General features: G+C 48.8%; 3 protein-coding genes across 6 annotated transcripts; 1 reads left to right on the top strand and 2 right to left on the bottom strand.

The window, feature by feature from the left end:
• Positions 1-148: 148 nt before the first annotated feature.
• puf60a (poly-U binding splicing factor a) lies at positions 149-5,077 on the bottom strand. 2 transcript variants are annotated; one of them, XM_030114272.1, is made up of 11 exons: positions 4,956-5,077; positions 4,379-4,474; positions 3,301-3,408; positions 3,168-3,218; positions 2,928-3,089; positions 2,656-2,748; positions 2,371-2,584; positions 2,095-2,285; positions 1,887-2,001; positions 1,032-1,261; positions 149-855 (listed from the first exon to the last, which is right to left on the bottom strand). In XM_030114272.1, exons 1-11 carry the CDS (start codon positions 4,974-4,976, stop codon positions 556-558), a joined length of 1,581 nt encoding a protein of 526 aa, XP_029970132.1. In that variant the 5' UTR covers positions 4,977-5,077; the 3' UTR covers positions 149-555. The 2 variants fall into 2 exon arrangements, with proteins under 2 accessions (XP_029970132.1, XP_029970133.1); XM_030114273.1 differs by lacking the exons at positions 4,379-4,474; positions 4,956-5,077 and adding an exon at positions 4,116-4,286.
• Positions 5,078-5,515: 438 nt separating this feature from the next.
• afg3l2 (AFG3-like AAA ATPase 2) lies at positions 5,516-16,121 on the bottom strand. Of its 3 annotated transcripts, none has more exons than XM_030114269.1 (17): positions 15,933-16,121; positions 11,674-11,773; positions 11,511-11,579; positions 11,044-11,255; positions 10,799-10,951; positions 10,542-10,616; positions 10,336-10,460; positions 9,985-10,258; positions 9,404-9,547; positions 9,159-9,306; positions 8,973-9,080; positions 8,770-8,895; positions 8,491-8,601; positions 7,926-8,041; positions 7,633-7,833; positions 7,351-7,545; positions 5,516-6,851 (listed from the first exon to the last, which is right to left on the bottom strand). In XM_030114269.1, exons 1-17 carry the CDS (start codon positions 16,014-16,016, stop codon positions 6,612-6,614), a joined length of 2,481 nt encoding a protein of 826 aa, XP_029970129.1. In that variant the 5' UTR covers positions 16,017-16,121; the 3' UTR covers positions 5,516-6,611. The 3 variants fall into 3 exon arrangements, with proteins under 3 accessions (XP_029970129.1, XP_029970128.1, XP_029970130.1); XM_030114268.1 differs by having other exon boundaries at positions 9,159-9,312; positions 9,410-9,547; XM_030114270.1 differs by having other exon boundaries at positions 9,159-9,312; positions 9,410-9,547; positions 10,336-10,457.
• fastk (Fas-activated serine/threonine kinase) lies at positions 16,048-24,954 on the top strand. The gene is made up of 12 exons (XM_030114267.1): positions 16,048-16,158; positions 16,298-16,511; positions 18,979-19,870; positions 20,113-20,458; positions 20,536-20,723; positions 20,811-20,959; positions 21,032-21,248; positions 21,322-21,481; positions 21,576-21,667; positions 21,739-22,441; positions 22,517-22,631; positions 22,846-24,954. The coding sequence occupies exons 3-12, from the start codon at positions 19,021-19,023 to the stop codon at positions 22,930-22,932; spliced, it is 2,907 nt and encodes a 968-aa protein (XP_029970127.1). The 5' UTR covers positions 16,048-16,158; positions 16,298-16,511; positions 18,979-19,020; the 3' UTR covers positions 22,933-24,954.
• The last annotated feature ends 219 nt before the right edge of the window (positions 24,955-25,173 follow it).

Raw genomic sequence — 25,173 nt, 5'->3', positions numbered from 1 at the left:
GAACACAGCAGTTCTTTATTCGGTTCATAATTCGATTTGAAGTTAACACTCATCTCATAGTAACCTGTGTTTTTAAAAGTTGTCAAGCAAACTGCAGAAAAATGACACACAAGTTTTAAAAAAAAGTTTTATTTACATGTTTTCTGTGTTTAACGCTCAAAACTCTGAATTACACCTGTGCAGAACGCTCTGCAGCAGGCCGTCGGTAACCTGGAGAACAGAACCCAGTGCCACAGAGCAGGGTGGTGCTTTTAGGAACATCAGTTCATAAAATCCAAATGTCTCTGCTGAACATTATTCTGGACCGTTCACGTTGTCCGTGTCCCTGAATGCACCATACCAGCAGGTACATTGTGTCCAGCCACCGTCACACTGAAACATTTACTGCCTGCTGATTTCCATCTCCACTGGATCCAAACAAGCTGAGTTCAGCTGAGAGCAGGACAAACTGTGGACTGCTGTCAGTCCTGCACTGAAAGGAGAAGAGAAAACATTTCTCTGGAAACTAAAAGTTTGAAAATCTTGAAATGGCATTGAGAAGGGGACTCTGGGAGTTCACGCTGACAGGTCGCTGCCGTTGAACCGGGCCTGGTCGTAAACCTCGGCCGACACCTTCCGTCCGCCAAACCAGCGTTGGTTCAGTGCATGGATGGCCCGGTTCATCTCCGCCGCCTCCGAGAACTCCACGAAGATCTTGACGATGACGTCGGCGTCCACCTCCTCGCCCTGCCGCTCCCGGTAGATGATGACCCGCTTCACCCGGCCGAACTTCCCGCACTCCTCCGTCACCTCGCCCTCCAGGTCGTCGTCGATGTCGTCCGGGCCGACCATGTTCCTCAGGACCATGACGGTGGACTGATGGGACACAGGGAGACGGTCGGGTTCAGGTTAAGGTTCAGGACGACAGCAAAGCTGAATGATCGGCTGAATAAAAAGAGGCATGATTCAGATAATGCCAGTTTTACTTTGGAAGATGGAAGTCAGTCCTTCAGGCCCCGTTTACATGAAACTGGGCGGAGCTTCACACCCACCTCCGGCTTGCGCAGCAGCTTCCTCATCACCATGTGTCGGGCGCTGCTGCCGCTGATGCTCACGTGCTCGTGCTCGCCGAGCGCCTCGGCCGCCCCGTCCCGCTGACGCTGCTGCTCCTCCTCCTTCCTCCTCGCCTCGGAGCCGAAGGACAGCGCCGCCTGCAGGGGCGTGGCCAGCACCGGGTTCACCAGGCCCACCTGGGGCATGCCGCCTCGAGCCGGGGTCACACCTGCAACACACGAGAGCACAGCGGGAGGGAGAGGCGGGTGAGCCGGGCCGGAGGCGGTCCCCGCTGACTCCCCCTCCCCCCGCCTTGAGGTGTGTGCAAGTGTACCACATGAGTGAAACTTCCACGAATCGCACAGCAGCCGAGACTCACAGGCCAATAGGAATGAGGGGCTATGATAAGGGGGAGGGGCAAGAGACAAGTCCTCTTCACTGGGTTGGTCAGTGTGCAGCAAAAGGGGAGGGGCTAAGAGGTCACTGTCGGTGCAAATGTTGGGGATGGAGAAGGGGGAGGAGGGGGGAGGAAGAGAGAAAAACAAAGAGAGAAACAAAGGATAAAAGAGAAAAACTATTAGTGGAGATGCAAACTACTTCCGGAACGCAGGTGAGCTGACGTCTGAGAGATGGCGGCGGCGGCTCGACACATTTCCCTCAGACTCTTGGCAGAGTTTATCTGATTTACAGTTTCCTGGTCGATTAGCATGAGATCTCTACCACCGATGTTCAAAACAGCAAATCAACGAACAAAACCAGGAAAAAAATGACGTGAAATCGTTGTTGGGGTGGCAGCAGCGTGTCTTTGGCGTTTTGAGGGGGGTTTCATGTCTGAGGCTGGACAGTGATCCTACCTGTGATGACACCCGGCGCCTGGGCGGCCATGACGGCGTGAGGGAGTCCTCCCAGCTGCTGGGCCAGGAGCGCCGGTCCGGCCAGAGCTCCCAGCACCGACGCCCCCACCGCTTCCTGAACCACCCGCCAGACAAATCATCAGGCCGTGAAACCAGCGCCTGCAGTGGGCGGCGCTCAGCGGCACCGAGGTGGAGCTCTGACACACACCTGAGCCGTGATCTTTGCGGTGGCGGCGGCGGCAGCCACGGCGGCGGCGGCGGGAAGTCCTCCGGGCGTCGTGGGCGTGAGCAGGGGCATGGGGGGCGTGACGGCCTTCCCCACCCGCAGGTACTGACCCCCGAGGTCGAACAGGTTCATGGACGTCACGGCGTCCTGAGAGGACTGGGGCTTGTCGTACTCTGGAGACACAAAACCAACAAGCTCCACTCGGCTGTACCGCTGCCAGCGGCTTTTCTTCCACCTCTACAAATCAAGCGGCCTCACCGATGAAGCCGTAGCCTTTGTGGCGCCCTGTGGTCGGCTCCCGGGCCAACATGCAGGACTTGATCCTCCCGAAGGCCTCGAACACGCTCTTGATGTCGTCGTCGGACAGATCGGGGTGAACCGATGCCACGTAGATCCTGTTGAAGGCCCGGGCTTCCTCCGCCAGCTGGTCGATGATGGGCTGCGCCTGGCCGATGTTACTGGGCCTCCCGACCTGAGAGGGGACGAGGACGTCACCAACACGCCACGGCGGCTGTCTCACGCTTCCTGTGATGGTGGACTCACTTTGATGTTTCTTCCTCCGAGGACGACCGAGTTCATCTGCTCCAGAGCGAGCTGCGCGGCTTCGGGCATTTCGTACTCCACAAAGGCAAAACCCTGCAGGGACCAAGAGCAGGATCAAACACCGGGAACCTGCAGCGTGTGCAGAACACAGCAAATGTCTTGTAATTACACTCTTGTGCACTGGGTGGCAGTGTTTCGTTACCATCAGTGTGTCTTTGGCCCTGATCTGAAAGGGTTGTGTTTGTTGGGGTTTGTGTGTGTGTGAGAGAGACCTTGTGCTTCATGGTCACAGAGTCCCAGGACATGTCGATGCTCTTGATGGGTCCGAAGGGGGCGAAGGCCTGCCTGATGGTGTCCTCGCCCAGCTCGTAGTAGATGGAGCCCACGTAGACGCGGCACATGATGGCCAGAGCTCTCTGCCGCTGAGCCGCCACCTGAACGCCACACGCCGTGTCAGCCACCGCACCGCCGGCGAGTCAACAACACGGCGCCGCGTCGGGGCGCGTACTCACCGACTGCAGAGGAGACAGAGCGTCTCCCAGACCCATCGTCAGTGACGCCATCTGAGGCACAGAGAGCGGAACCGGGATGTCAACAGGAACTCTCAGCTGAGCGTCTCAGCGTGGCGTCTGAGGCCAGAGCTACCTGTAGGCTGCTGAGCTGATGCTGATGCTGCTGCTGCTGCTGCTGCTGAGCCATCGTCTGCTTGACCAGGACGCTCCTGATGCTCTGCTCCATCGCATACTTCTTCGCCTGCACAAGAACAGCCAGCCACAGCTCAGGGGAGGTATAGAAGACATTGGAAAAAAAAGATCACACTGTTGTCAAATTTGAAAGAGAGAATTTGAAAAGCCAGAGGAAGCTAAGATGAACACACTCATCACAGCAGCAACCCTGGATCTATATGCAACAATGTCTTGTGGATGTAGTCTTTAACAACAAAATAGCTGGCAAAAGAAGAGGCCAATCGAGAACAGCTGGATTTCCACGTGTGTAGAAGTGAAATTCATCAATTATACTGACTTTAGAAGTCAAAGATGATTTATATGAAGCTGACATTGGAAATCCAAATAGGAACGTAGTCGTAGTAAGTAGAATCTTTCAGATTTCAAAGATATTTCGGTCTGTCTTTTTTCGACTCATCACCAACCTTGCTACTCATCAAACCGTTAATGTGGCTATGGCCCAGGACACACTGAAACATTGGGCTGACTGTGACCCCTGAACTGAAATGTGTTCGACATCTCTGGGATAAACAGTTCAAATGTCTTTGGAAGAAATCTGTCTGAATAAATATGAAATAAATTTTAGAATTCCGTGAAGTTTAAGAACACGCCGATGAGCTTCCAGTTCAAAAATTGACTGATCTGTGCCAAAACAGACATGAGTATTTTAAGTTGACGCTTGTCTTGCATCCAAAGTCTCCACATCAAAGCACAGGCAGCTTTGTCCTTGTTCACCTAGTGAAACTTTTGATCCGATAGGTTTGTCCAAAAACCTCCACAGCATGCAGACCACCCGTATCTGAACTGCCACTGGCTGCCACAGTGTCTGAGCTGGAGAAAAGCTGCTGAGGAACTGAAATTGGGGACACTCTGTGCATTGTAAAATGAAATAAAATCAGTGTTGTCAACACACGCTTGTGTCCCACAGCCGAACCTGAATCAACACTTTGAAATAAAATTGCATTTATACAGTTTTATGTTATGTGGACAAGTGAGACCTTCTGTAGCGCCTCCTGCTGGTTGGGGGTGAGCGGCGGCAGCCCCAGCTTGGTGGTGATGCTCGGTCCATTCTCCATGATGAGAGCTGGCCCTCCCTGTGAGCAAAACAAACACACCCCTGTCTTCTGATGGAAACATAAATGTACACCAAATGTTTATTATATCTGAGCATACAATGTGATGGTAGTGAACGTATTTGTTGTTAGGGATAGATAATTAATGGAAATAAAGAGTGATAAATTAATCAGAAGTCTGCTGATGTTCAGACACATCTGCCCGGTGTGTCGGATTAACTGGTTGCCCTGTTGACTGGTGACCGTCTTACTTCAGCATCTCTTGTTGCTACCGGTCGCAGCAGCTGTTAAAAACTCGACGGAAATCTGTTCAACCTTCACTGGAAATGCTATTAACCTGCGTTACCCAGCAAAGCTCCGAATTTATACACCTACTGTTACAAGCAGTAACAAGAGACACGAAAGGAAGCCGGTCAGCAGTTGACACGGGGACCAGTTTATCTGAAACACCGGTGACTCTCCTGGCTCCGTTAGCTTAGCATGTCTCCCTCCCGGGTCGTACCGCAGTGACGGCCGCCGCCATGCAGCTCAGCTCCCCGGGTCTCCGCCTCGGTTCTCCGGCTCGGTTCTCTAGGTCGCTTCGCAGGACGAATAAGCTGTTTATTACTCAGATGTCTGTACCGGAGCTGTCGGGTCTCTGCGTTAGTCCCAGCATCCGTGACACATCTGACGTCTTTCCGGCCCAAACGAACGTCAAAAAAATAAAAAGACAACAATTTGTCTTTTTATTCCCCCCTCTTTCTTTCTATGGTACACTAACTAGTTTATCATGTGTAGTGTCTAGGTTTTTGACAGTCAACATTTTGAAATCAGATGCAAGACTGTCTTTAAGTCCCATTTAATATCTTTTTGATTAAAAGAGGTCATCGATTCAAATATCTCCAGGGGCCTTTCTGTGTGGAGATTGCATGTTTTCCCCTTGCATGCGTGGGTTTCCTCTGGCTACTCTGTTTTCCTCTGCAGTCTGAAAACCTGCAGTTTAATTGGTGATCCGATATTGCGGCTTAAGTGGCACAGAAGATGGATGGATGGTTGGATCCCTCCATACGACATGGAATAAACTGACAGTTTCTCTGACTTTATTAAAACATCTGAATCATTAAACAGAACACACATTTACATGTTTTTTTTTTTTGGTTATTTCACATCATATTACATGTTTACAACGAGAGCGGACACCCAGCTGCACATTATACAGCATGCTAGTGACGACTGATCAATAAATAATCAATGTCTGATCAGCAAAGTCCTTGTGTGGTATGAGAGCCGCTTCAACCCGCGCTGCTAACGCTTTATATCATAGCTGTCATGGTTACCGCATATGATTTCATGAGGCACCTGAAGATAAAAGTTAACCATAACTGTAGATAACACACGAAGCTGACTGATTTCAGATGTTTGAATAGACTGTGTGCTGCAGAAAGTGTTGCTGAAACTACCAGATGAACCATAAATACAAGCTTGAAGCAGCTCTACGGCCACAGAAGAGACCTCATCGCTCCCCGGGGCAGGGGCAGGCCTGGAGGAGAACCCTGTAAAAAGACGAAGCAGCAGAAATGAAGGAGTTCTCTCATAGTTCAGTCTGACGGCGAGAACGTTCCTGCAGGAGATGGTGAAATACGAGAGGCAGAACGCTGTATCAAGAAGGCCTGAGATGAAGCTCAAAGCTCTAATCGCCCAGAGCCACATCTGCCGCATCAACAGAAACCCGATCCGAGAAAGCAGCCGTCGCGTTTTAAAGGTTCAATACGTCAGAAACCTGCAGCAGAGTGAGGCACCAACAGTTCTGTGGTGAATTTATAATCCAGAACGTGATGGCTTGTTCTTGAGAGAATGAATGAATGAATGAATGAATGAATGAATCAGATGACATTTGAGGGAAGATGGAGAGACGATGCCTCCAAAGCAGATCCACAATGTGCCTCCATCAGAACAGAGATGAATCGGCAGTTCGGTATCTGGATCCAACCGGTTCCATTCTAAGGTTCTTGACCTTATCAATAAGTCTGCGGGGCTTCGACAGTGTTCTGGGCATGTGGGGGCTGTTCTAAAAGAGACCGAATTCAGCATCGCGTCGTGGTGAAAGCTTTTTGCCTTGTGCAGAATTCAAAACAAGAGTGTCAAAGAGCCGAGCTGCTCGTCTGCACCGTCTGAGTTCTTAAAAGGGCATTCCTCCAGAGATCTGCCGGGCCACCTGCTCGTCGGGGCTCTCCTCCTTCTCCTTCCTCTCCTGGTTCCAGTCCTTCAGGCCCTCGGGCAGCGTGGTGTCCTCGTCCACGCCTCCCGTTCCCTCCACAAACTCTTCGTAAGTCGACTTCTCGGCAAACGGGCGTTTGCCCAGCAGCTCCACCATGTCGTTCTTATCCAGAACTTCTTTCTCCAGCAGGCGCTGCGCCACCTGGGAAACACCAGAGCAGCCACAGATCACACAAACAAGGTCAAGAAGAAATCACGACAGGTCTGACCTTTTGTGCGTTTTGGTATAAATGTCACTGTTACGTAATACTTCACAAATCTCATAAAGCGTCTGATCACAGAACAGTTCAGCATTTTCTCTGCAGACCTTTTAAAATGAGCTTTATTAAGCTCAGAGAAGACTTTGTCCCGGTGACATTTCTGATTGAGTTCAGTTCTTTTCTTCGCATGAATCAGCTTTAACTTGTATTTGTGGATTACATAATGAACTGTGTTTAGTTGAAAGGTTCCTGAACTCGACTGGACAATCACTGCAGGGAACAGTTTTCTGTTAACATCTCAGAATTTGTCTCTTATTTGTGAACCTCTCCTCATCTTAAATATTCAAGACTTTACTTCTGAACTGCTGCTTTTACAACCATCTCTCTAGATGTGAGTCTATAATGACTTGGTGTGACTCAGAAAGGTGAGGGCCACCGTACCTTCTCCACCTCGGCCTTTCTGTCGTTGAGCAGCTGCTGCGTTCTCTGGTAAGCCTCGCTGATCAGGCTCCTGACCTCCGTGTCGATCAGGCGAGCCGTGGACTCGCTGTACGGCTTCTCCAGAACCATCTCGCCCTGCCGCGGCAGGTCGAAGGACACCTGGCCCACCTTTGCGTTCATCCCAAACTGAACAATCTGCGGGAGCGCACGGAGACCACGATGCAGACAAATCACTCAAGCGCCCGTCGCTAAACCACTCAGGCCCGCGCTACGACCTCTGACCTGTGCGTAGGCGCTCTGGGTGACCTTTCGGAGGTCGTCCTGAGCTCCCGTTGTGATCCGGCCAAAGAAGATCTCCTCGGAGACCCGGCCTCCCAGAGTCATGCACATCCGGTCCAGCAGCTGCTCTTTGGTGTACAGGTACTGCTCTTTGGGGAGGTACTGAGCGTATCCCAGGCCTTTCCCACGCGGGATGATGGACACCTGCGCAGGAGACACCCGCGCCGTCACACACTGTCACACACATCAATACCACAGGCACGTCACCGTGTGTTTATTGCAACAAAACACCAAACCTTGAGCAAGGGGTCGGCGTGCTCCAGGTACCATCCAGCAACAGCGTGACCGGCCTCATGGTACGCCACCGTCTTCTTCTCCTCGGGCTGCAGGACCTGAGTCTTCTTCTCCAAACCTTCGGCAGAGACGCAGAGAAATTTACTCTCTGGCTGCAACTGCTCTGTTGCATCATGACCTGGATCAGAGTCGACCTTTCCCAAACAGCCAATCGGCAGAATGTTTCTGCAGCCGTCATTCTTTTTCCCAGGGTGCTATTTGTGTAATTCTTTCTTTCCCAGCATGCCATCTTTCTGGTTATCAGTGTGTTAGTATAGGAGGGAGGTGTGAATGTTAAAATAACTTCAAGGTCAAACATTATGCAGTTTGGAACATATATGAAGAGCTGCTTGACTCACGTCCATATTCAAAGTAAAAACTGCTGATCAGCCCGGTTCATGAAGTGGGTTAGGTCTTTCTCAACGTGTAACATGACAGTGACATGCTTAAATGGTTGAAATGACAGCCAGGCTTTAAACTCATCGCTCTGATCGGTTCATTGCTTCAGCGGTCCGGCTTCTCGCTAACCTCCAATGACTCTCTCGATGGCCTGCTCAAAGTGTTTTTGGTTGATGGCGTCTGAAAGGTGGCGAGCGGCGATCAGGGCGGCTTCGTTACAGACGTTGGCGATGTCGGCACCTGGCGGGCAGAGAGCAGAAGAGACACGTTCAGTCTCAGAGAGGAGGAACTGTTGAGTTTCATTCATGTGCTATAAAAACGGATCAATGTGTCGTCGGCGTGTCTCAGATTTGATCGATATTTCAGTGTGGACGCTGGCCTCGCTGCTGGAAACAGATAAAATCCCACCTGAGAAACCAGGTGTGAGTGCAGCCATCTTCTTGGCCAGAGCGTCTTTGTCCATTTCCGTCTCGAGCTTCAGAGGACGCAGGTGGACTTTAAAGATGGACGCCCGTCCTTTGATGTCTGGAGGACCTGAAAGGAAAAGGTTCCGGTTTGATCCGAACCAGAAACTCCTTCGTTAAGAACAACCGAACCGCCACCAAACCCACCGATGTAAATCTGCCGGTCGAAGCGCCCAGGTCTCATCAGAGCGGGGTCCAGGATGTCCGGCCTGTTGGTTCCTGCCAGAACCACCACGTTGGTGGCGGTGTTGAATCCTGAAGAACAGAGAAGAGTGAGACCTCACTCCTCTGTGATCCAACCTTCCTCCACGACCCCCGGGGGCATGAACCCACCGTCCATCTCCACCAGCAGCTGGTTGAGCGTGTTCTCCTGCTCGCTCTGCCCTCCGAAGTTCCCGCGCCCTCGCTTTCGCCCAACGGCGTCGATCTCGTCAATGAAGAGGATGCAGGGAGCGTTCTTCCTCGCCATGACGAACAGATCTCTCACCTGCAGAGAAAAAGACGTCAGCAATCAAATTAATGATCTGAATGTCTGCTTTTTGACTGTGTCTGCGTTCTTCAACGCGTAATTCATCTGTCCGCACCCTGGCAGGACCGACGCCCACGAACATCTCCAGAAACTCGGAGCCGTTGACGGTGATGAACGGCACGTTGGCCTCGCCCGCCGTCGCTTTGGCCAGAAGAGTTTTCCCGGTTCCAGGAGGGCCGGTCAGGATGGCTCCCTACACATGTGACAAACACACATCGACATGAAACACACAACTAATACACAAACAACACAGAAACACCGAGTTCCAGCCTCAGAGCGAGAAGTAATCCTAGTACTGCTGGAAGAGGTTCCACGGCTTCCTTCAAGTTTGTTGTTGAAGCATTTATCTGCAGTCGTCTCTGCACTCAGAGGAATTCTGGTTCTAATATACTCTGAAGATAATCCTATCCACTTCATTTGGAGACTCTCTTGCCAGTCCATGCTTAGGCCGAACCTCAAGATTACTAAGTTAACTTTATCCTGTCATATTAACAGCAATCCGGTTCTGGACTGAGGGCCATACGTTTGACAACCGTGACTTAGTTGGACTCCAGTTTAATCAAAGAGATCTTGGTCTAGACTCCCAAAAGAGATTTTACTCCGAACATACTTCTGAATCCTTGTCCTCACCTTTGGGATTTTGGCCCCCAGGTCCTGGTATTGCTTGGGGTTCTTCAGAAAGTTGACGAACTCCATGATCTCCAGCTTGGCCTCCTCGCAGCCTGCCACGTCTTTGAACTTCACATCGATCTCGTCTTTCAGGATCTTCGCCGTCGTCTCGCTGACGCTGAACAGGCCGCCCATGCCCCTCCCGGGGCGGCCGGCCCCCGCCGGTCCCCGCCGCAGCATGAACAGCAGGAAGCCGATGATGAGCACAGTCGGCAGCATGCTCAGGAGGAACGTGCTGGAAAAGGTGGAAATATCACATTAAAACACAATCGCAGTGCTGGGGAAGCAGCGTCTCTGACCGGCGGGCCTCACCCGTCGCTCTCGGTGGAATAAACCACCGGCAGGCGGTTCTCTCCCTCGATGCCCAGCTCGTACTGAGCCGTCTCCAGATTCCTCTCAAACGTGTCCACGCTGCCAATGTTGAACCAGACGTACTGCTGTGAGAGACACACAAAAAACAGTCAGTCTGAATGTCATGGGAACTGGAAGCAGGGCTGATCAAACACAGTCCAACTCACCCCGTCCACCGGCGTCGTCCCAGGATTGAAAACAACCTTCACATAGCGCTTGTTGACGACCTCTAACCTGTCCACCTGTTGGACAAACAAATCACAACCGTGGGACCAAAGCTTATCAATCAGCTCATTATTTTCAGATAATATCAAACAAAACACAAGATCATCATGCTTCCCTCTTTTTAGATGTCACAATTTACTTCAGTCATTGTCTCAAACAGAACAGACACATCTTTATGGATTTCGGGGGGTTTCCTTACCACTCCTTTGGACAGGTAGTTGTTGACAAAATCTTTCCAGGTAACCTCTCGACCTCCGTCTCTTAGGAAGAAATAGTAGGTGACAGTGGCCCAGAAAGCAGCACCGCTGATCAAATACATTTTAAACTCCTTGTCGTCCCAGGGAATCTCCCCCTGAAAATATATAAAATATATATAAGTGCTGAAATGAGAGCGCCAGATTTACAAAAAAACAGAGCAAAACCCAGCTTTTCACCAGCGCTGACCTTCTGCAAACGGCTGGACCAATGGGATTCATCCTTCCGACCTCCTCGTTTCGACCCTCCTCCTCCTCCTCCTCCTCCTCCTCCTCCTCCTCCTCCTCCTCCTCCTCCTCCTCCTCCTCCTCCTCCTGCTGACCCCCCTCCACCTGCTCCTCCACCTCCTCCTTCGCCTGTTGGCCTCCCAGAGGCTCTCTGAGCGTTAGCAGGTTTGGCTTCTGACAGCAGAACAGAAAATCAATCATCAACTAAGTTGGGATCAAATGAACAGATGATATATTATAAAACTACAATACTTGTTTGTGATGATGTCTTCAAGCATCTTTAAATTAACAAATGCATTCTGTAGTGACAAGCGAAGTGCCAAAGCTACATATCAATAGTCGTCTATGGATGTCACCAGGCATTACTCATAGACATCAGAGTGTGTCAGTTATATCTTTACATCAAATCAGCAACAAGCAGGTTTTCACCTTTGGCTGCAGGCTCAGCGTCCGTGTTTTGAGGAGTTTTCTGGCTGTCTGGAAAATATTTCTCAAAGCCTGAAAAAAGAAAAACAGACAAACAAAAACATGTCCTTAATCAAAACACTAAAAGTGTCAGACTCATTTTAAGCCTCACAAATGCACACAGTACCTTTCGGGGGTCTGGAGCTCAGGGTCCTGTAGGCCCCCAACAGGTCACTCAGCAGACTCCGCCCACTTTCTACCTGCGCCATAGAGGCTGAAGACATCATCTGAACAGAACAGAAGATTTCATCTGATTATCAGACCAACATCAATGTTGATTCAAAAACACAAAGTACACTACAGGTATGTGACCGCATGGCTGGGAATAAGGATAGACCGATTCATTGGCCGGCCAATATTTGAGTTTTCTACTTGTACAGCGTAATTACTCTAAAACATAATTACGCTGTAACACGCATAGAATTACACTGTAATGCGCATGTAATCAAACTAACATGCATGTAGTTACACTTTAAAACGCATGTAATTACACTGTAATGCTCATGTAATTATACTTTAAAATGCATGTAATTACACCATTACACGCATGTAATTACGCTTTAAAACGCAGGTCATTTCAATTAAAACGCATATAATTACAATTAAAAACGCATGCAATTACGCTGCAACATGCATAACATTACAGTAAAACACGCATGTAATTACACTTGAAAACGCATATCATTACGCTGTAACACGCATAAAATTACACTGTAACACACATGTAACGACACTTCAAAACGCATGTAATTACACCATTACACGCAGGTAATTACACCGTTACACACATGTACTTATACTTTAAAATGCATGTAATTACACTGTAACACGCATGTAATTGCGCTTTAAAATGCATGTCATTTCAATTAAAACGCATATAATTACTATTAAAAATGCATGTATTTTCGCTGCAACATGCATATCATTACGCCAAAAAAAAAAAACGCATATCATTACGTTGTAAAACGCATAAATTTATGCTGTAACACGCATGTAATTACACTTCAAAATGCATGTAATTACACCATTACACGCATGTAATTACACTGTAATGCGCATGTAATTATACTGTAACGCGCATGTAATTATACTTTAAAACGTATGTAATGACACTGTAACACGCATATAATGACACTGTAACACGCATATAAGAATGCTTGAAAACGCATATCATTACTCTGTAACATGTATACACGTCATTTCAATTACAACGCATGTAATTACTATTAAAAACGCATACAATTACATTTTCACATGCATATCATTGCGCTAAAACACGCATGTAATTACACTTTAAAGCGCATATCATTATGCTGTAACACGCGTAAAATTACACTGTAACGCGCATTTAATTATACTTTAAAATGCGTGTAATTACACTGTAACACGCATGTAATTACACTTTAAAGCGCATATCATTATGCTGTAACACGCGTAAAATTACACTGTAACGCGCATTTAATTATACTTTAAAATGCGTGTAATTACACTGTAACACGCATGTAATTACACTGCAAAACACATTTAATTATAAACGAGCATGTAATAACACTTTAAACTGCATCTAATTAGACTTTAAAACGGATGTCATTACGCTGTAACATGCATGTAATTACACTAAAACATAATTACGGTGTAACACGCATATAATTACACTGTAACGCTCATGTAATTACTTTAAAACATGCCATTACACCATTACACGCATGTAATTACGCCTTTACACGCATGTAATTACGCTTTAAACGCATGTCATTTCAATTAAAACTCATAGAATTACAATTAAAAACACATGTAATTATGCAGTAACATGCATATTATTACGCTGTAACATGCATGTAATTACACTTGAAAACGCATATCATTACTCTGACACGTATAAAATTATGCTGTAACACGCATGTAATTACACTATTACACGCACATAATTATGCCATTACACGCATGTAATTATAGTTTAAAATGCATGTAATTACACTGTAACATGCATGTAGTTACACTTTAAAACCACATTTTAATTAAAACGCATATAATTACTATTAAAAACGCATGTAATTACGCTGTAACATGCACATCATTACGCTGTAACATGCATAAAATTACACTGTAACACGCATGTAATTACACTGCAAAATGTATATCATTATGCTGTAACACGCATAAAATTACACTGTAACGCGCATGTAATTACACTGTAACATTCATGTGATTATTCTTTAAAACGCATGTAATTACGCCGTTACACACATGTAATTACACTTCAAAAAGCACGTTATTTCAATTAAAACGCATATAATTACATTGAAAAACGCATATCATTACGCTGTTACACGCATACAATTAAACTGTAACACGCATGCAAATACACTGTAACACGGATGTAATTATGCTTTAAAACCCATGTCATTTCAATTAAAATGCATATAATTACAAATAAAAATGCATGTAATTATGCTGTAACATGTACATCATTACGCTGTTACGCGCATAAAATCCCACTAACGCGCATAAAATTGCACCGTAACGCGCATATAATTATACTTTAAAACATGTAATTACGCCGTTTCACACATGTAATTACGCTTCAAAAAGCATGTTATTTCAATTAAAACGCATAGAATTACAATGGAAAACGCATGTAATTACGCTGTAACATGCATATCATTACGCTGTAACACGCATAAAATCACACTGTAACACACATGTAATTAAGCTGTAACACGCATGTAATTACACTAACATAACATCAACATGCAATACATTAAAACTTGTAACTACAGCATTCAAACAAGGAACTACAGCACTAAAACCACTAATTGCAGCATTACAACTATTAACTGCAGCATTAAAACCAGGAACGACAGCAATTAGAACCATTAACTGCAGAAATAAAAAAATCAACTACAGCATTAAAACCATGAACGACAACATTAAAACTGAGGATAGACCGATACATCGGCCAGCTGACATATCATTCCGATATTTGAGTTTTTTACTTGTATCGGCATTGGCAGATATGATTCGCAGAGTTCTTTTTCGTTTTAATGATGCCTAAATATTTGTTTTAGTTTGTTGGCATTATAGGCATTATTTGAATAATAAAAGCACCAAACACTTTTTTTGTTTTAAAGTATGTTGCGTAAAGTTGAACAAATCTGTTAAGATTTTTTAATGTTCAATAAATATTTATTTTAAGCTTAAGACCTGCAATATTTGCTATTGTGTCTTTTTTGTTGTAAATTGAGGAAGCAAAAGCAGTATCAGCCCCAAATATCGGCTCAAGAAAAGCGACAGTCCATAATCGGCCATCGGCTAAGGGTGATGAAAAAAAAAAAATCGGTATCGGCATCACCCCTAAAAATTCCATATCAGTCTATCCCTAGCTGGGAAAATGATATAAGCTGATGAATGCACACAGAACCCTCTCCAAATGACTGAAGATCAGACAGATTACTCAGATCAGATCAAAGTATGAAAGCTGTGATTTGCACAAACAAGGAAAGGGTTCAGTCAAAACCAAGGGGTCAAACATATTTTATTTCAGGCCACATGCGGCCCAATTTCATCCTCAATGGCCAGGACCAGTAAAACAGTGCCAAAATAAACCTTAATATTAAACTTCAAAGTGTTTCTTTGTGGCACCGGTATATATAATGAACATATCTGAATTTTCACAAAAAAGACAATCAGTTTAGTAAAGAACTACTATTTCAGTAAAACTCAATTTTTACTCAAACATAAGGTGTAACAAACAGTGATGCAACATCACAGATCTCAGCTCGTCTCTTAAGTGTTTTGCTTGTTACGCTTAAGAAGTACGTTTACAAAAACCAAATGTTTTCTTTGAAATGTTAGCGATTCGCTTGGTGGCTGGGCTTGATTGGAGCCTCTTACAGTTTTGGTGAATGGGATCTATGCTTTGAATCAATATTTACAGGTGAATTCAGGGTTAGATTTCTGAGAAGATGAAGACGAGATGAGAGTCGCTCAGATCAGAGCTGCATCAGAGAAAGATTAACTCAGTGTTTTGATACCAGCTCTAAAATGTCACCGTAACTCCCGGTGTCTGAGAGAGTTCATTTTCTGTCTTTCATTGACGGTGACAGTTCAGATCACTGCTCGTTTCTTGGTGTAAGTGTCACATAAGACACGGACACAGCGTGTGTCGTAACAACACACTTGTAACCACACGCCCTGCTCGAGTCATCCGCCCTGGTTTGTTTACATGAAGAAACTGATATAAAGCAGAGATAAACGGGGAGCAGAAGGCCGCTGCTGGGCCTGCGGGGCAGATTTAATCAGGCCGCGGGGCGGTGGGTTCAGAGGTACGGGGATACCTGTGCGGGCTGTCAAGGTTAGCATGTTAGCTCGCCGTCCTCCACTCACCAGCCTGTTGGGGGCTCCGGAGGGCAGCAGCAGCCGGAACAGGCTCCGGCAGCCCGCGGACAGCCGCAGGTATCTGTGAGCCATCCTTCCCCGGCAGAAGCAGTCCGACACGGCGTGACAAGAAGCGGCGGGGACGAAACTACACACGACCGCAGAAAGCTGCTAGCGTTCCGTAACTGCACCGAGCCGCCATCGCTGCTGCGTTTCTTCGTGAGGACTATCGGAGGTTTGTTTGTGCTCGGAGCGCCTCCTACTGGATACCAGTGCAGCTGCCGCTTGAGACAAATGAAGTAGTAAAAGGGCTTTGAGATATTACTATTATTATTAAAAATAATCTTAATATTAATAAACATATTAATATACAGATTGTGGGGATGAAACTTCCCTCCTGGAGCCTCCAGGGAGCTGTCCGCCGCTCCCCCAGGGGGCGCTGTCTCCCGTCCTCCAGTGCATGCCGGGTGCAGCAGGATCAGGATGGCGGCTGCGGGCTGTGTGGAGGAATGAAGCAGCTGACCGCTGACTATTATCCCGCTGAACCCGTTTCACAGAGCGAAGCGGCCGGTGTCACTGAGCGATGAGGTGAGTCCCCCTCCCCGCTGCTGCCAGGCCCTTGAACCGGTTAACAGCGTGGCTGTGCCCCGGCCGGTAACCCGGGGAATCACCCGGTGATCTGCCGGGAGAAGGGCAGGCTGAAGCTAACAGGCTAGCGGATAAGCTGTGGAGGAGATCCGAGCTGATCGGCTCGCCTGGCGTGCCGTTTGCCCCCCCTCTGGTGTTGCTTAGGAGGTTTTCCGTCATGTCGAGTGGCGGGACCCCCGGACAGGGGGCTGTCATTCCCTGGTTTGCTCAGTTATCCGGCTGATTTCGCCTGTCAGGTTAGCAGTCTGGAGACCAGCCCGGCTAACTGCAGCGTCTTAGCTCCGCTGACACCCCTGAAAATGCCACCCAGGAGGTCGTGGACACCTGTCACCATGTGTATTATTTTCTAAGGAAAGAGACGTGTTTGTAACCGCGATGACAGCCGAGCCGGAGGGTGGTTCGGCTCAGCAGTGAGCTACATGCTAGCGTTAGCATGCGGGCCTGACAGGTGAGAGGAGGAGGAGGGGGAGCTGTAGTGTTGGCAGCTGACAGGTGCTGGTGGTGTCTCTCCTCTGAGCCGCTGATTGATGGACCCCCCCGCGCAGAGAGGTGACGATCCAGCCTCTTTAAAGTTGACTGAGTGTTTGTGAAGCTTCCATCCAGGAAACACGTGTGGCAGTGATGTCTGTGAGGGGCATCTGACCGCTCAGTGGGTGGTGGTAAATACCTCTGACCACCACGGCCAGCTTTATCTGACCACGATGCCAGCATCAAGCTGCTGCAGGGTGTTTAATGAAGCTTTCATTACTATCAGGTGCATTGGAGCAGGCTGTGGCGTCCTGCTGGTCACAGTGGACTCTCTTACATTTGGACTGGGTATCAAAAAGCACATGTTATTAATATGCTGGGCACTGCAACAAAGTTGTTTCCTTCTTTCACCCATCTACATCTTCAACAGTGACAACCTAATCAGAGGAATCCTGCAGTATCTTCTCAGCTCAAATAATCAGTCTTTTTCTGAAGTTTTCATATTAGCCGACGGACTCAGTGAAGACAGAAAAGAAATTTCAAAACATCCTCCAGTTGTGTCACACGTTTGCTTTTATTTGCAGCTGGAGAGAGCAGAACTCACTTGACCATCAACATCAGTTGAATCAACATGCACTCAAAGCTGCTTTGAAATAACATTTGATCTGGATTGCAAGAGGTCCTTCATTCCAAGTTATTCAAGTCATGAAAATCGTATTAGCTGAAGCACTTCAGTATAAATACTTCGCACACAGTGACAGGTCAGTCATGCAGTGGAAGTAGCCGGTTACCTTATTTTTACCTTATTGGAAAAGTAGTATTTTAAATTTGCTCATGTTGTTGCTACAAACGTCTGCATGAAAATATTGTCACCACTAGGCATTGCTCAACTTTACTTCATATTTTGTAATGTTTGTTTCTTAACTTAATTTTGAGATTGTATTGAAGTTATTTTCTGTATCAATTGTTTGAATTTGTAAAAATGTAGACATTCTCTTCACATATACTCTGTGCCACAGCAAAGGAAAAGTCGAAAATTTAAATTTAAAAGTTATTAAGGCACTATCTCCCCACTCTGGCCCACTCTAGATGAAGTTGGGCTGTATGTGGCCCCTGAACTGACATGTTTTGAAACCCCTGCTTTTTAAAACAATGAAAACTGAGTCATTTGTGTGGGGTGTAATTAAGGTGTAATAATGTTGCTATTTAAACCATTGGCTCACTTGAGTTTGAACTGAATTATTTGTGGCCCCTGGTTGGATCAGTTTTGACTCCTGCACTGTGTCACAGAAATAGTTTAATCACACCGAGTGCAGGAAGGTAATGCCAGTGCAGAGAGACTTCCTATGTGTATTTTGTTGATTTAATAGCTCGAGGACTCTTATCTGCCAGTGTGTAATTAAACCTCTGGTGTTTGTGAATCTGGTTTGTCCTGTGTGCAAATTATGGAGTTGGTTTGAAAAATGAGACAGGGTTTGGACACTGCTCTCTGGGGCCATGAATGAAACAGTAATTGGTTTAACCGTTTCATATATGTGATGCTGATTAGCGAGTGAATGGATGTTTAATCACGAAGCTGAATAATCGAACGGGGAACGCTGTTGATCAAACGTGAGGTTCAGCAGCAGCTTCCTGTGAATAGAATAGAAATAACTCATTAATGCCAGAGGGAACGTCTTTAAAGTGATGTCTGAGTATCAGCAAGACGAATTAAACATCGGGACTGAATGGACGTAAAAGAACATCATTCTAAATCCATACCTCTGATTAGGTTCGCCTGAAAAATGGATTTAGTTTTTTAAATTTTATAGAAAATTTTCAGGTGATTGTAAACTGGTATTTTAAGCAGGAGTTGAGGCCAGTTTTGGCCCACAGCCCTTATGTTTGACACCCCAGCTCTGACTCCCTCCTCTCCACCCCCCCCCCCCCCCCCCTGCAGGAACGCTGTGCTGTTGCCTCCCGGCGGTCTGACTGTTGGACTATGCGGTGTTTGTCCACTGGGTGGCGCCTCCTGAGCCGAGCTCGCCGCCTCCCTCCCTGCCCCCCCGGCCCAGCTGCTCCGACCCTCGCCATGTACGCCACCCGCCTCTACAGCACCGCGGGGGGAGGAGGGGGCGGGGGAGGTGGCGGTGGTGGAGGGGGCGGGGTGAAACAGGGTCGGAGGGCGGGGCTGGCAGTGCTGGAGGCACCCCACCCACCCCACCCTCACCTGGCACACCACCCGCACCCCGCCCCGCCTCCCCCCGCCTACCCCCTGTACCAGGGCCGTCCTGACGCCCACCGAGGAGCACACTTCCACCACCACTACCACCCGCACCCCCACCCCCACCCGCAGCCCCCCCACATGGGCCCGCACCCGCTGCCTCCACACTACCAGCACCACGCCCCGTTCCACACGTACGGAGGGGGCGCACCGGCCGGAGGGGCCGGCGCCGCCGCCGCCGCGGCCAGCAGCAAGAAGAAGACCTGGAACTTCATCCACGAGAAGATGAGCTACGACACGTTCTTCACCATGAAGCGTCTGATCGAGCGCTCGCGGCGGCCGGACGAGGTGCTCCGCTGGGTCACCCAGAATCCCGCCAAGATCTCCCACAACCACTACCCCGTGGCCCTGCAGAAGATCGGCCAGCTGCTGCAGGCCTCGCCCCCTCCCCGAACGGTCGGGGACGACGCCGAGGCCGAGGCGCCCGGGGCCGGAGGAGCGGAGGGGGACGGCCGGCAGATCCTCGAACACCAGGACTTTCAAACCCTCTGCAGCGCCATCGTCAGCGACTGCGCCAAGTTCGACAACTTCAGCATCGTCAACTGTCTGTACGCCGTGGCGGCTCTCGGTGAGACAACACTTTCCGAAGCATCTCTGTTCCCCGTTTGCACGACCGCGTTTCAAGAAGAGTTTTATGTTTTATGTTCCATGAACACAACTGGCGGAAATACTTAAAACCATGTAAATAGATTGTTTATCTAGTTGCTAATGCCTAAAAACACAAGAAAAGTTTGGTGTTTTTACTTGAAAACGTCGTGGTGTAAAGGGGGAATGAGACTCCACTAACCTCCTCCTGGTGTCTACGTTAAGGTCTGCCCAGTGACTCTCAGGTGGTGAAGGTCTTGGAGGCGGAGTCTCAGTCCAGATTGAGCCAGTTCAACCAGAAGGACGTGTCCATGGTGTTCAGCTCCAGCATGAAGCTCCACCCGGGCAGCCAGCACCCTCTGACCGAGGCCTGCCTGGCCGGGCTGGAGAAGAACCTGGAGCGAGAGCGCCACCCGCAGACGCTCTTCCTGCTGCTCTCCTACTACAGACTCAAGTGGCGCTCGCTGCAGCCGCAGGAACCCGCCGCAGCGGCGGGAGGAACCGCCGCTGCCGCCGTGGCTAACAGCTGCACCAGCACGCATCCAAATCCTGAACAGCTGCTCGCCAACAGGTCAGCCGCGGAGCGCTGTGTTCAGGTGTTGTGTGTGTGTGTGTTTGCTGAGTCGTCTGCCTGCGTCTCGTCCTCAGGAAGATACTGCGTTTGGTCAAACACACTCTAGCCAACGTCAGCGGCGTCCGCGACCAGGAGATGGCTCTGCTGGACGAGATGCTGGCAGCGTGCGCTCGCGAGGCGAGCAACAAGAGCCTGGAGCTGATTTTCAGTTCGCACCTTTTTTACCAAAACAGGCAGGAGAGATTCATCAGCAGCTTGGCAGGTGGGTGCTGTTTTCTGATTCGGGAGGGGTCACACATTATTTTAATTCACGGATAAGTCGCATGGCGTCTGTTTTGCACACCAATAGAGGAGTTGCCGAAAAAGGTGGACAGCATCACTCCGTACACGATGGCTCTGATCGCTAAGTACATCGCCCGGCACCGGCTGAGAGAGACTCGACTGCTGGACACCATCGCAGACTTCCTGGTGAAGAAGGCGGAGTATCTGGACAGCAAGGTCAGTCTCAGTGGAGCGGAGTTTCTCACTTTTTGACGAGACTTTTCAGACATGTCTGTGTTCGTCTTGCAGGTGATCCAGAAGCTGGTGTTCCCGTTCAGCAGGATGAGTTACCGACCATCCAACGAGCAGCAGTTCTTCTCCCGGCTGGAGGAGGTGGTGGAGCTGAAGGCGCTCAGCTCACCGCTCGCCACCGTCAACATCCTCATGTCGCTGTTCCAACTCGGACATTTCCCCGGCCTCGTGCTGCACAGAGTTTTCTCCTCCGCCTTCATCAGCAACGTGACCAGTCAGTACGGCCGTCCTGAACAGTCTGACTCCAGACTCTTTGCCTGCTGACTTCACTCCTCCTCTCCCCACAGACAGTCCTTACGCTCTGATTGTCCGGAGGTATCTCTCCATGCTGGACGCCGCTGTGGAGTTGGAGTACCGTGACTACACGGGCCCACGACTGCAGGATGCCCACAAAGTGCTGATGTTTGACCACGCCCTCACTGCCGACGAGGTCAACCGCAAGTACAGGTACCTCTCGCTCCTTGGCGTCGGAGTCGGCGTCTCTTCAAAGAACTGTGGTTTCGACGGTCTGATTGCATGTGGTTGGTTTGTTTAATGTCAGTTACAAAGGTCTGGTGGCCGAAGCTCTGCGGCAGCTTGTGGGAGAGCAGAACTACAAACAAGACGAAGTGCTAGCTCCGGGGTACTACACAGGTACGGGTACTCACCGGGCGCCGCGCACCGGGCGCCGCGCAGTTTTTATGTAACCTCTGAACTCTCTGCAGATTTCCTGCTGTGGATGGACAGTTCCGGCCGGGTCCTGCCCATCAGGACCGGCACCGGCCTCGCCATGAGCATCGTCCCCCCGCCGTGCGGCGCCGTGGCGACCAAGCCTGCCGAGGGAGCGGTGGAAGTGGTGACCGCCGAGTTCCAGAAGTTCTCTCCGTTCGTGGTGCTTGAGGAGGGCACCGAGCAGACGTGTCCGGTGGGGGAGGGGATGGGCGGGGCCATCGAAGCAAGGCCCTTCCTGCCTCACCATATCCGCAGCACACCAGGGGCCGCAACCCCGTCGGGGCCCCCACGGCCAGGAAGTAACGGTGGGCCCCTGGACTATGGCCCCTACTACGTCCCTGCAGCAGAGTACTACTCCAGCTTGGCCAAGGAGCACTCTCTGGAGAGCCAGGACAGCTCCACGCTCAGCAGCCCCCCCTCTGACGGCCTGGCCCCCCCGGGGCCCACGGCGTCCTCGGGCACCGCCGCCCCAGAATCACTTTTCCAGTTTTCTATTGGGAAGATCCTCGAGGACGAGGGGGGGGCGGGGGCCTCGGGGGCCCAGAGTACAGACTGCAACCTGCCCGTGTTTTACGAAGGAGTAGCGTACACAGAGGGGCCCGGGCCTGACAAGCAGTCCTCCTCACCCCCCCAGCTCCACCCCCCCGAGCACCTGGAGCCCGACAGCCTGCCGGCAGAGCAGAGGCAGATCAGACGGTGGGCTCAGGGAGGGGCTCCAGCTCTTCTCTCTGTCATTGTCGAGTCCCTAACAGCAGCTGTTTCCCCCTCCAGGGTCATCATGTCCGTCAACGACAAGTGGCACTACTGCCACAACTCCGAGGTGCTGGTGGGCTCCCGGGCCATGAGGGACCGGCACCTGAGGCTGCTGGGATATGTTATTCTGCAGGTCAGAAAGTGTTTTTTTCTTTGAGGAAGACACGAGAGGTTAGAGAAGTCAGCCATCAGCGCCGTATTGGATAGGGAAACACAGAGAAAGGAATTTCCCAAAGGGAATCAATATGTTATGATTAGTTTAGTTTGTTTTTCTTTTCTATTCTAGAGAGCAGCTGTTCGTGAAGTTCCTTCTGTGGTGACACTCCATGTTTTTTGTCCTCCCTCAGCTGCCGTACCACGAGCTGGAGAAGCTGAACGGCATCGAGGAGGTGAAGCAGTACCTGCACAAGAAGCTGCTGGACGTCCCGCTATGACGCTCTTTGTGCGTGCGTGTATGTGTGCGTGTGTGCGCGTGTACGTATGAGCGAGCGTGTGTGTGTGTTCTGGTCTGTAATTTAACCCCTGCTTCGGTGCCCGGGGTCAGCGGCCTGTCAGCATGGTGACAGCCTGACAGGCAGACATCAGCAGAAACCGGACTCTGCTTCGCCTGACAGCGTTTAGGACTCGTTCTGTTCCAGGAACACACACATTATTTCATTATCATTTTTAAAAAAAAGATTGTTTTTTGTCATGATTGATGTTTTTGGATTATTTCTTCCATTCATCAGAATGTCCTTTAAAAAAAACTACATCCAGTTAGACACGTCTAATGTTTCACCACCATGAGGACGACTGAGATTCCTCAAACATTCTTTACACCAAATGGATGAGAGTCGAACTCATACTGACACGTCTACATCAGGAGAAGGATTTTTCTTCTACTTCTCGTGCACAGTGCTGGTGGGGAAGGCACCCCATTTACTTCTGTCTGGAAAAAAAACACTGAGGTAACAGTAACCTTTTCGAAGGAGTCATGGTTACGTATAAACTTTTAAACCGCCCGATTTTCATTTGAGGGCCTGACGGGAGCAGCTGCTTCTAACATTTTCTAAAGAGTACCTTGGTACTCCGCAACACTACTGACAACATGTAGCAAGACTCCTCAAGCTAAGATTGGATTATTTAAGTATGGAGGAGGAAGCTTCATGTTTATGGGGCTGCTCGAAACACAGTACGGTAAATTCCCAAGTGTATTACTGTATCATCTACGATAATCTCATGCTTTTTATTCATTGAAGTATAGAAGTCAGTCTTCTATAGAATTACCTTAAACTAAGAAAACTCACCTTATAAGACTCAGTCAACTCAGAAATGACCAAACTAAAGTCAGTCATTGGTCCAAACCGAGCTAAAACAACCTGGTTCAGGTGACTGCTGCTGAAGACGAGCTTCAACCGGCTCTGAAATCCAGGATTCACTTCCTTTTTTTCAAGCACAGCTGCAAATGTTTATTGGCTGTCTTCAGTACAGATGTTTGTACAGACGATAAGAGTCCAAACAATCCTGCAGAAAACCGCCACACTTCAAAAAGTTCCAATTTTATGGTCCACTCTCGAGAACTCTGGGGCAATAAAAAGCAGATTCCCACTAGTTTGATTATATAGGTGATTATTTATGCTGAGATGAAGCACAGCAGCACAACCTTCATTTTTCTTAGTAGTTTTATATTTTTAAATTGCCATAGTTTCTGATTCTTTCATCTGAACAGCTGCGTCGATGTTATCAAACATTAGTATGCCTCCCATTTTCATGGTTATTCCTGGACGTTATCAGGTGGATGAAATCGCTGTTACAGGAGACGTGAAACTAAACTGAACAAGTTTTATTCTTTGTTTGCCTCGTTCCTCCCTGCAGAGCCACAGTGGTGATTTGGAAAAACATCCACTAGAACCTTCAACTCTCGAACCAACTCAGTCTGATATGAGAACATCCACATTTTACAGGATTACGTGTTTTCCCTCCGGGAGTCGGTCCTTGAAGGCATCACGGGGCGTCTAACGTGTGACCAGAACATGTGCAGCATAAGCAGTCTTCACACTTGTCCATAGCCGGGCTCTGATTGGTCGCTGGGCGGATGTTATTATTGGTGGGTTTTTCTCTCCTGGGGAGGGCGGGGGGGGGGTCCCTTTTTATAAAGTAATACTGATGCATGTTGGGACTGTATCTGGGCATCACTTTTTTTAAAAAGTCGCACGATCGGGGGCTGATGGGTACTGTGAATCAGGAGCGAGACGGGGAACGTGTTGCCTGGGTGATAATATATATATATATATGTGTGTGTGTGTGTGTATGTGTGTGTGTGTGTGCCAAAGGCCTGAAGAAGGAGGTGGCTTCAGTGGGTGACTGGCGGGGGTCAAAGGTCAGATTATTTATTTGTGTATCAGGTGACGGAAAGTTTGTTTATATTCTATAAAATCTATTAATTAAAATGTCTATAAAACCTGAAACCAACTGAAGTCGGCTGTTTGCCTCGTTATTCTGAAAGAAGAAACGATCGGTGGACGTCTGTGGGCTCGACGCGTCCTGGTTCAGTTTCATGATCACAGAAGACGAATGAAATGAGAAAAAAAGTGCATTTTATTTGTAATAATTTTTGTCAGGCAGGCAGCTGAGTGTGTGTTTAGGGGGGGCCCAACACTGACATCTAACAACTGACAGGCTCCGCCCCCTGCCCG

The sequence above is a fragment of the Salarias fasciatus genome, chromosome 18 (assembly GCF_902148845.1).
Source record: "Salarias fasciatus chromosome 18, fSalaFa1.1, whole genome shotgun sequence".
Lineage (NCBI taxonomy): Eukaryota > Metazoa > Chordata > Actinopteri > Blenniiformes > Blenniidae > Salarias > Salarias fasciatus.
This window is presented reverse-complemented; position numbering and strand designations above follow the sequence as displayed.

Coding starts and splice junctions, on each gene's coding strand:
- puf60a (XM_030114272.1), bottom strand. CDS start 4,976: ATGGCGGCGGCCGTCACTGCG. Junction 3,409..4,378: donor AGCAGGAGGCGCTACAGAAG/GTCTCACTTGTC, acceptor GTTCTTGTGCAG/GCGAAGAAGTATGCGATGGA. Junction 3,090..3,167: donor CTCTGTCTCCTCTGCAGTCG/GTGAGTACGCGC, acceptor TGTGGCGTTCAG/GTGGCGGCTCAGCGGCAGAG.
- afg3l2 (XM_030114269.1), bottom strand. CDS start 16,016: ATGGCTCACAGATACCTGCGGCTGTCCGCGGGCTGCCGGAGCCTGTTC. Junction 11,256..11,510: donor CGCTGAGCCTGCAGCCAAAG/GTGAAAACCTGC, acceptor TTCTGCTGTCAG/AAGCCAAACCTGCTAACGCT. Junction 10,952..11,043: donor GGTCCAGCCGTTTGCAGAAG/GTCAGCGCTGGT, acceptor ATATATTTTCAG/GGGGAGATTCCCTGGGACGA.
- fastk (XM_030114267.1), top strand. CDS start 19,021: ATGCGGTGTTTGTCCACTGGGTGGCGCCTCCTGAGCCGAGCTCGCCGC. Junction 21,249..21,321: donor CTTCATCAGCAACGTGACCA/GTCAGTACGGCC, acceptor CTCTCCCCACAG/ACAGTCCTTACGCTCTGATT. Junction 21,482..21,575: donor GAGGTCAACCGCAAGTACAG/GTACCTCTCGCT, acceptor GTTTAATGTCAG/TTACAAAGGTCTGGTGGCCG.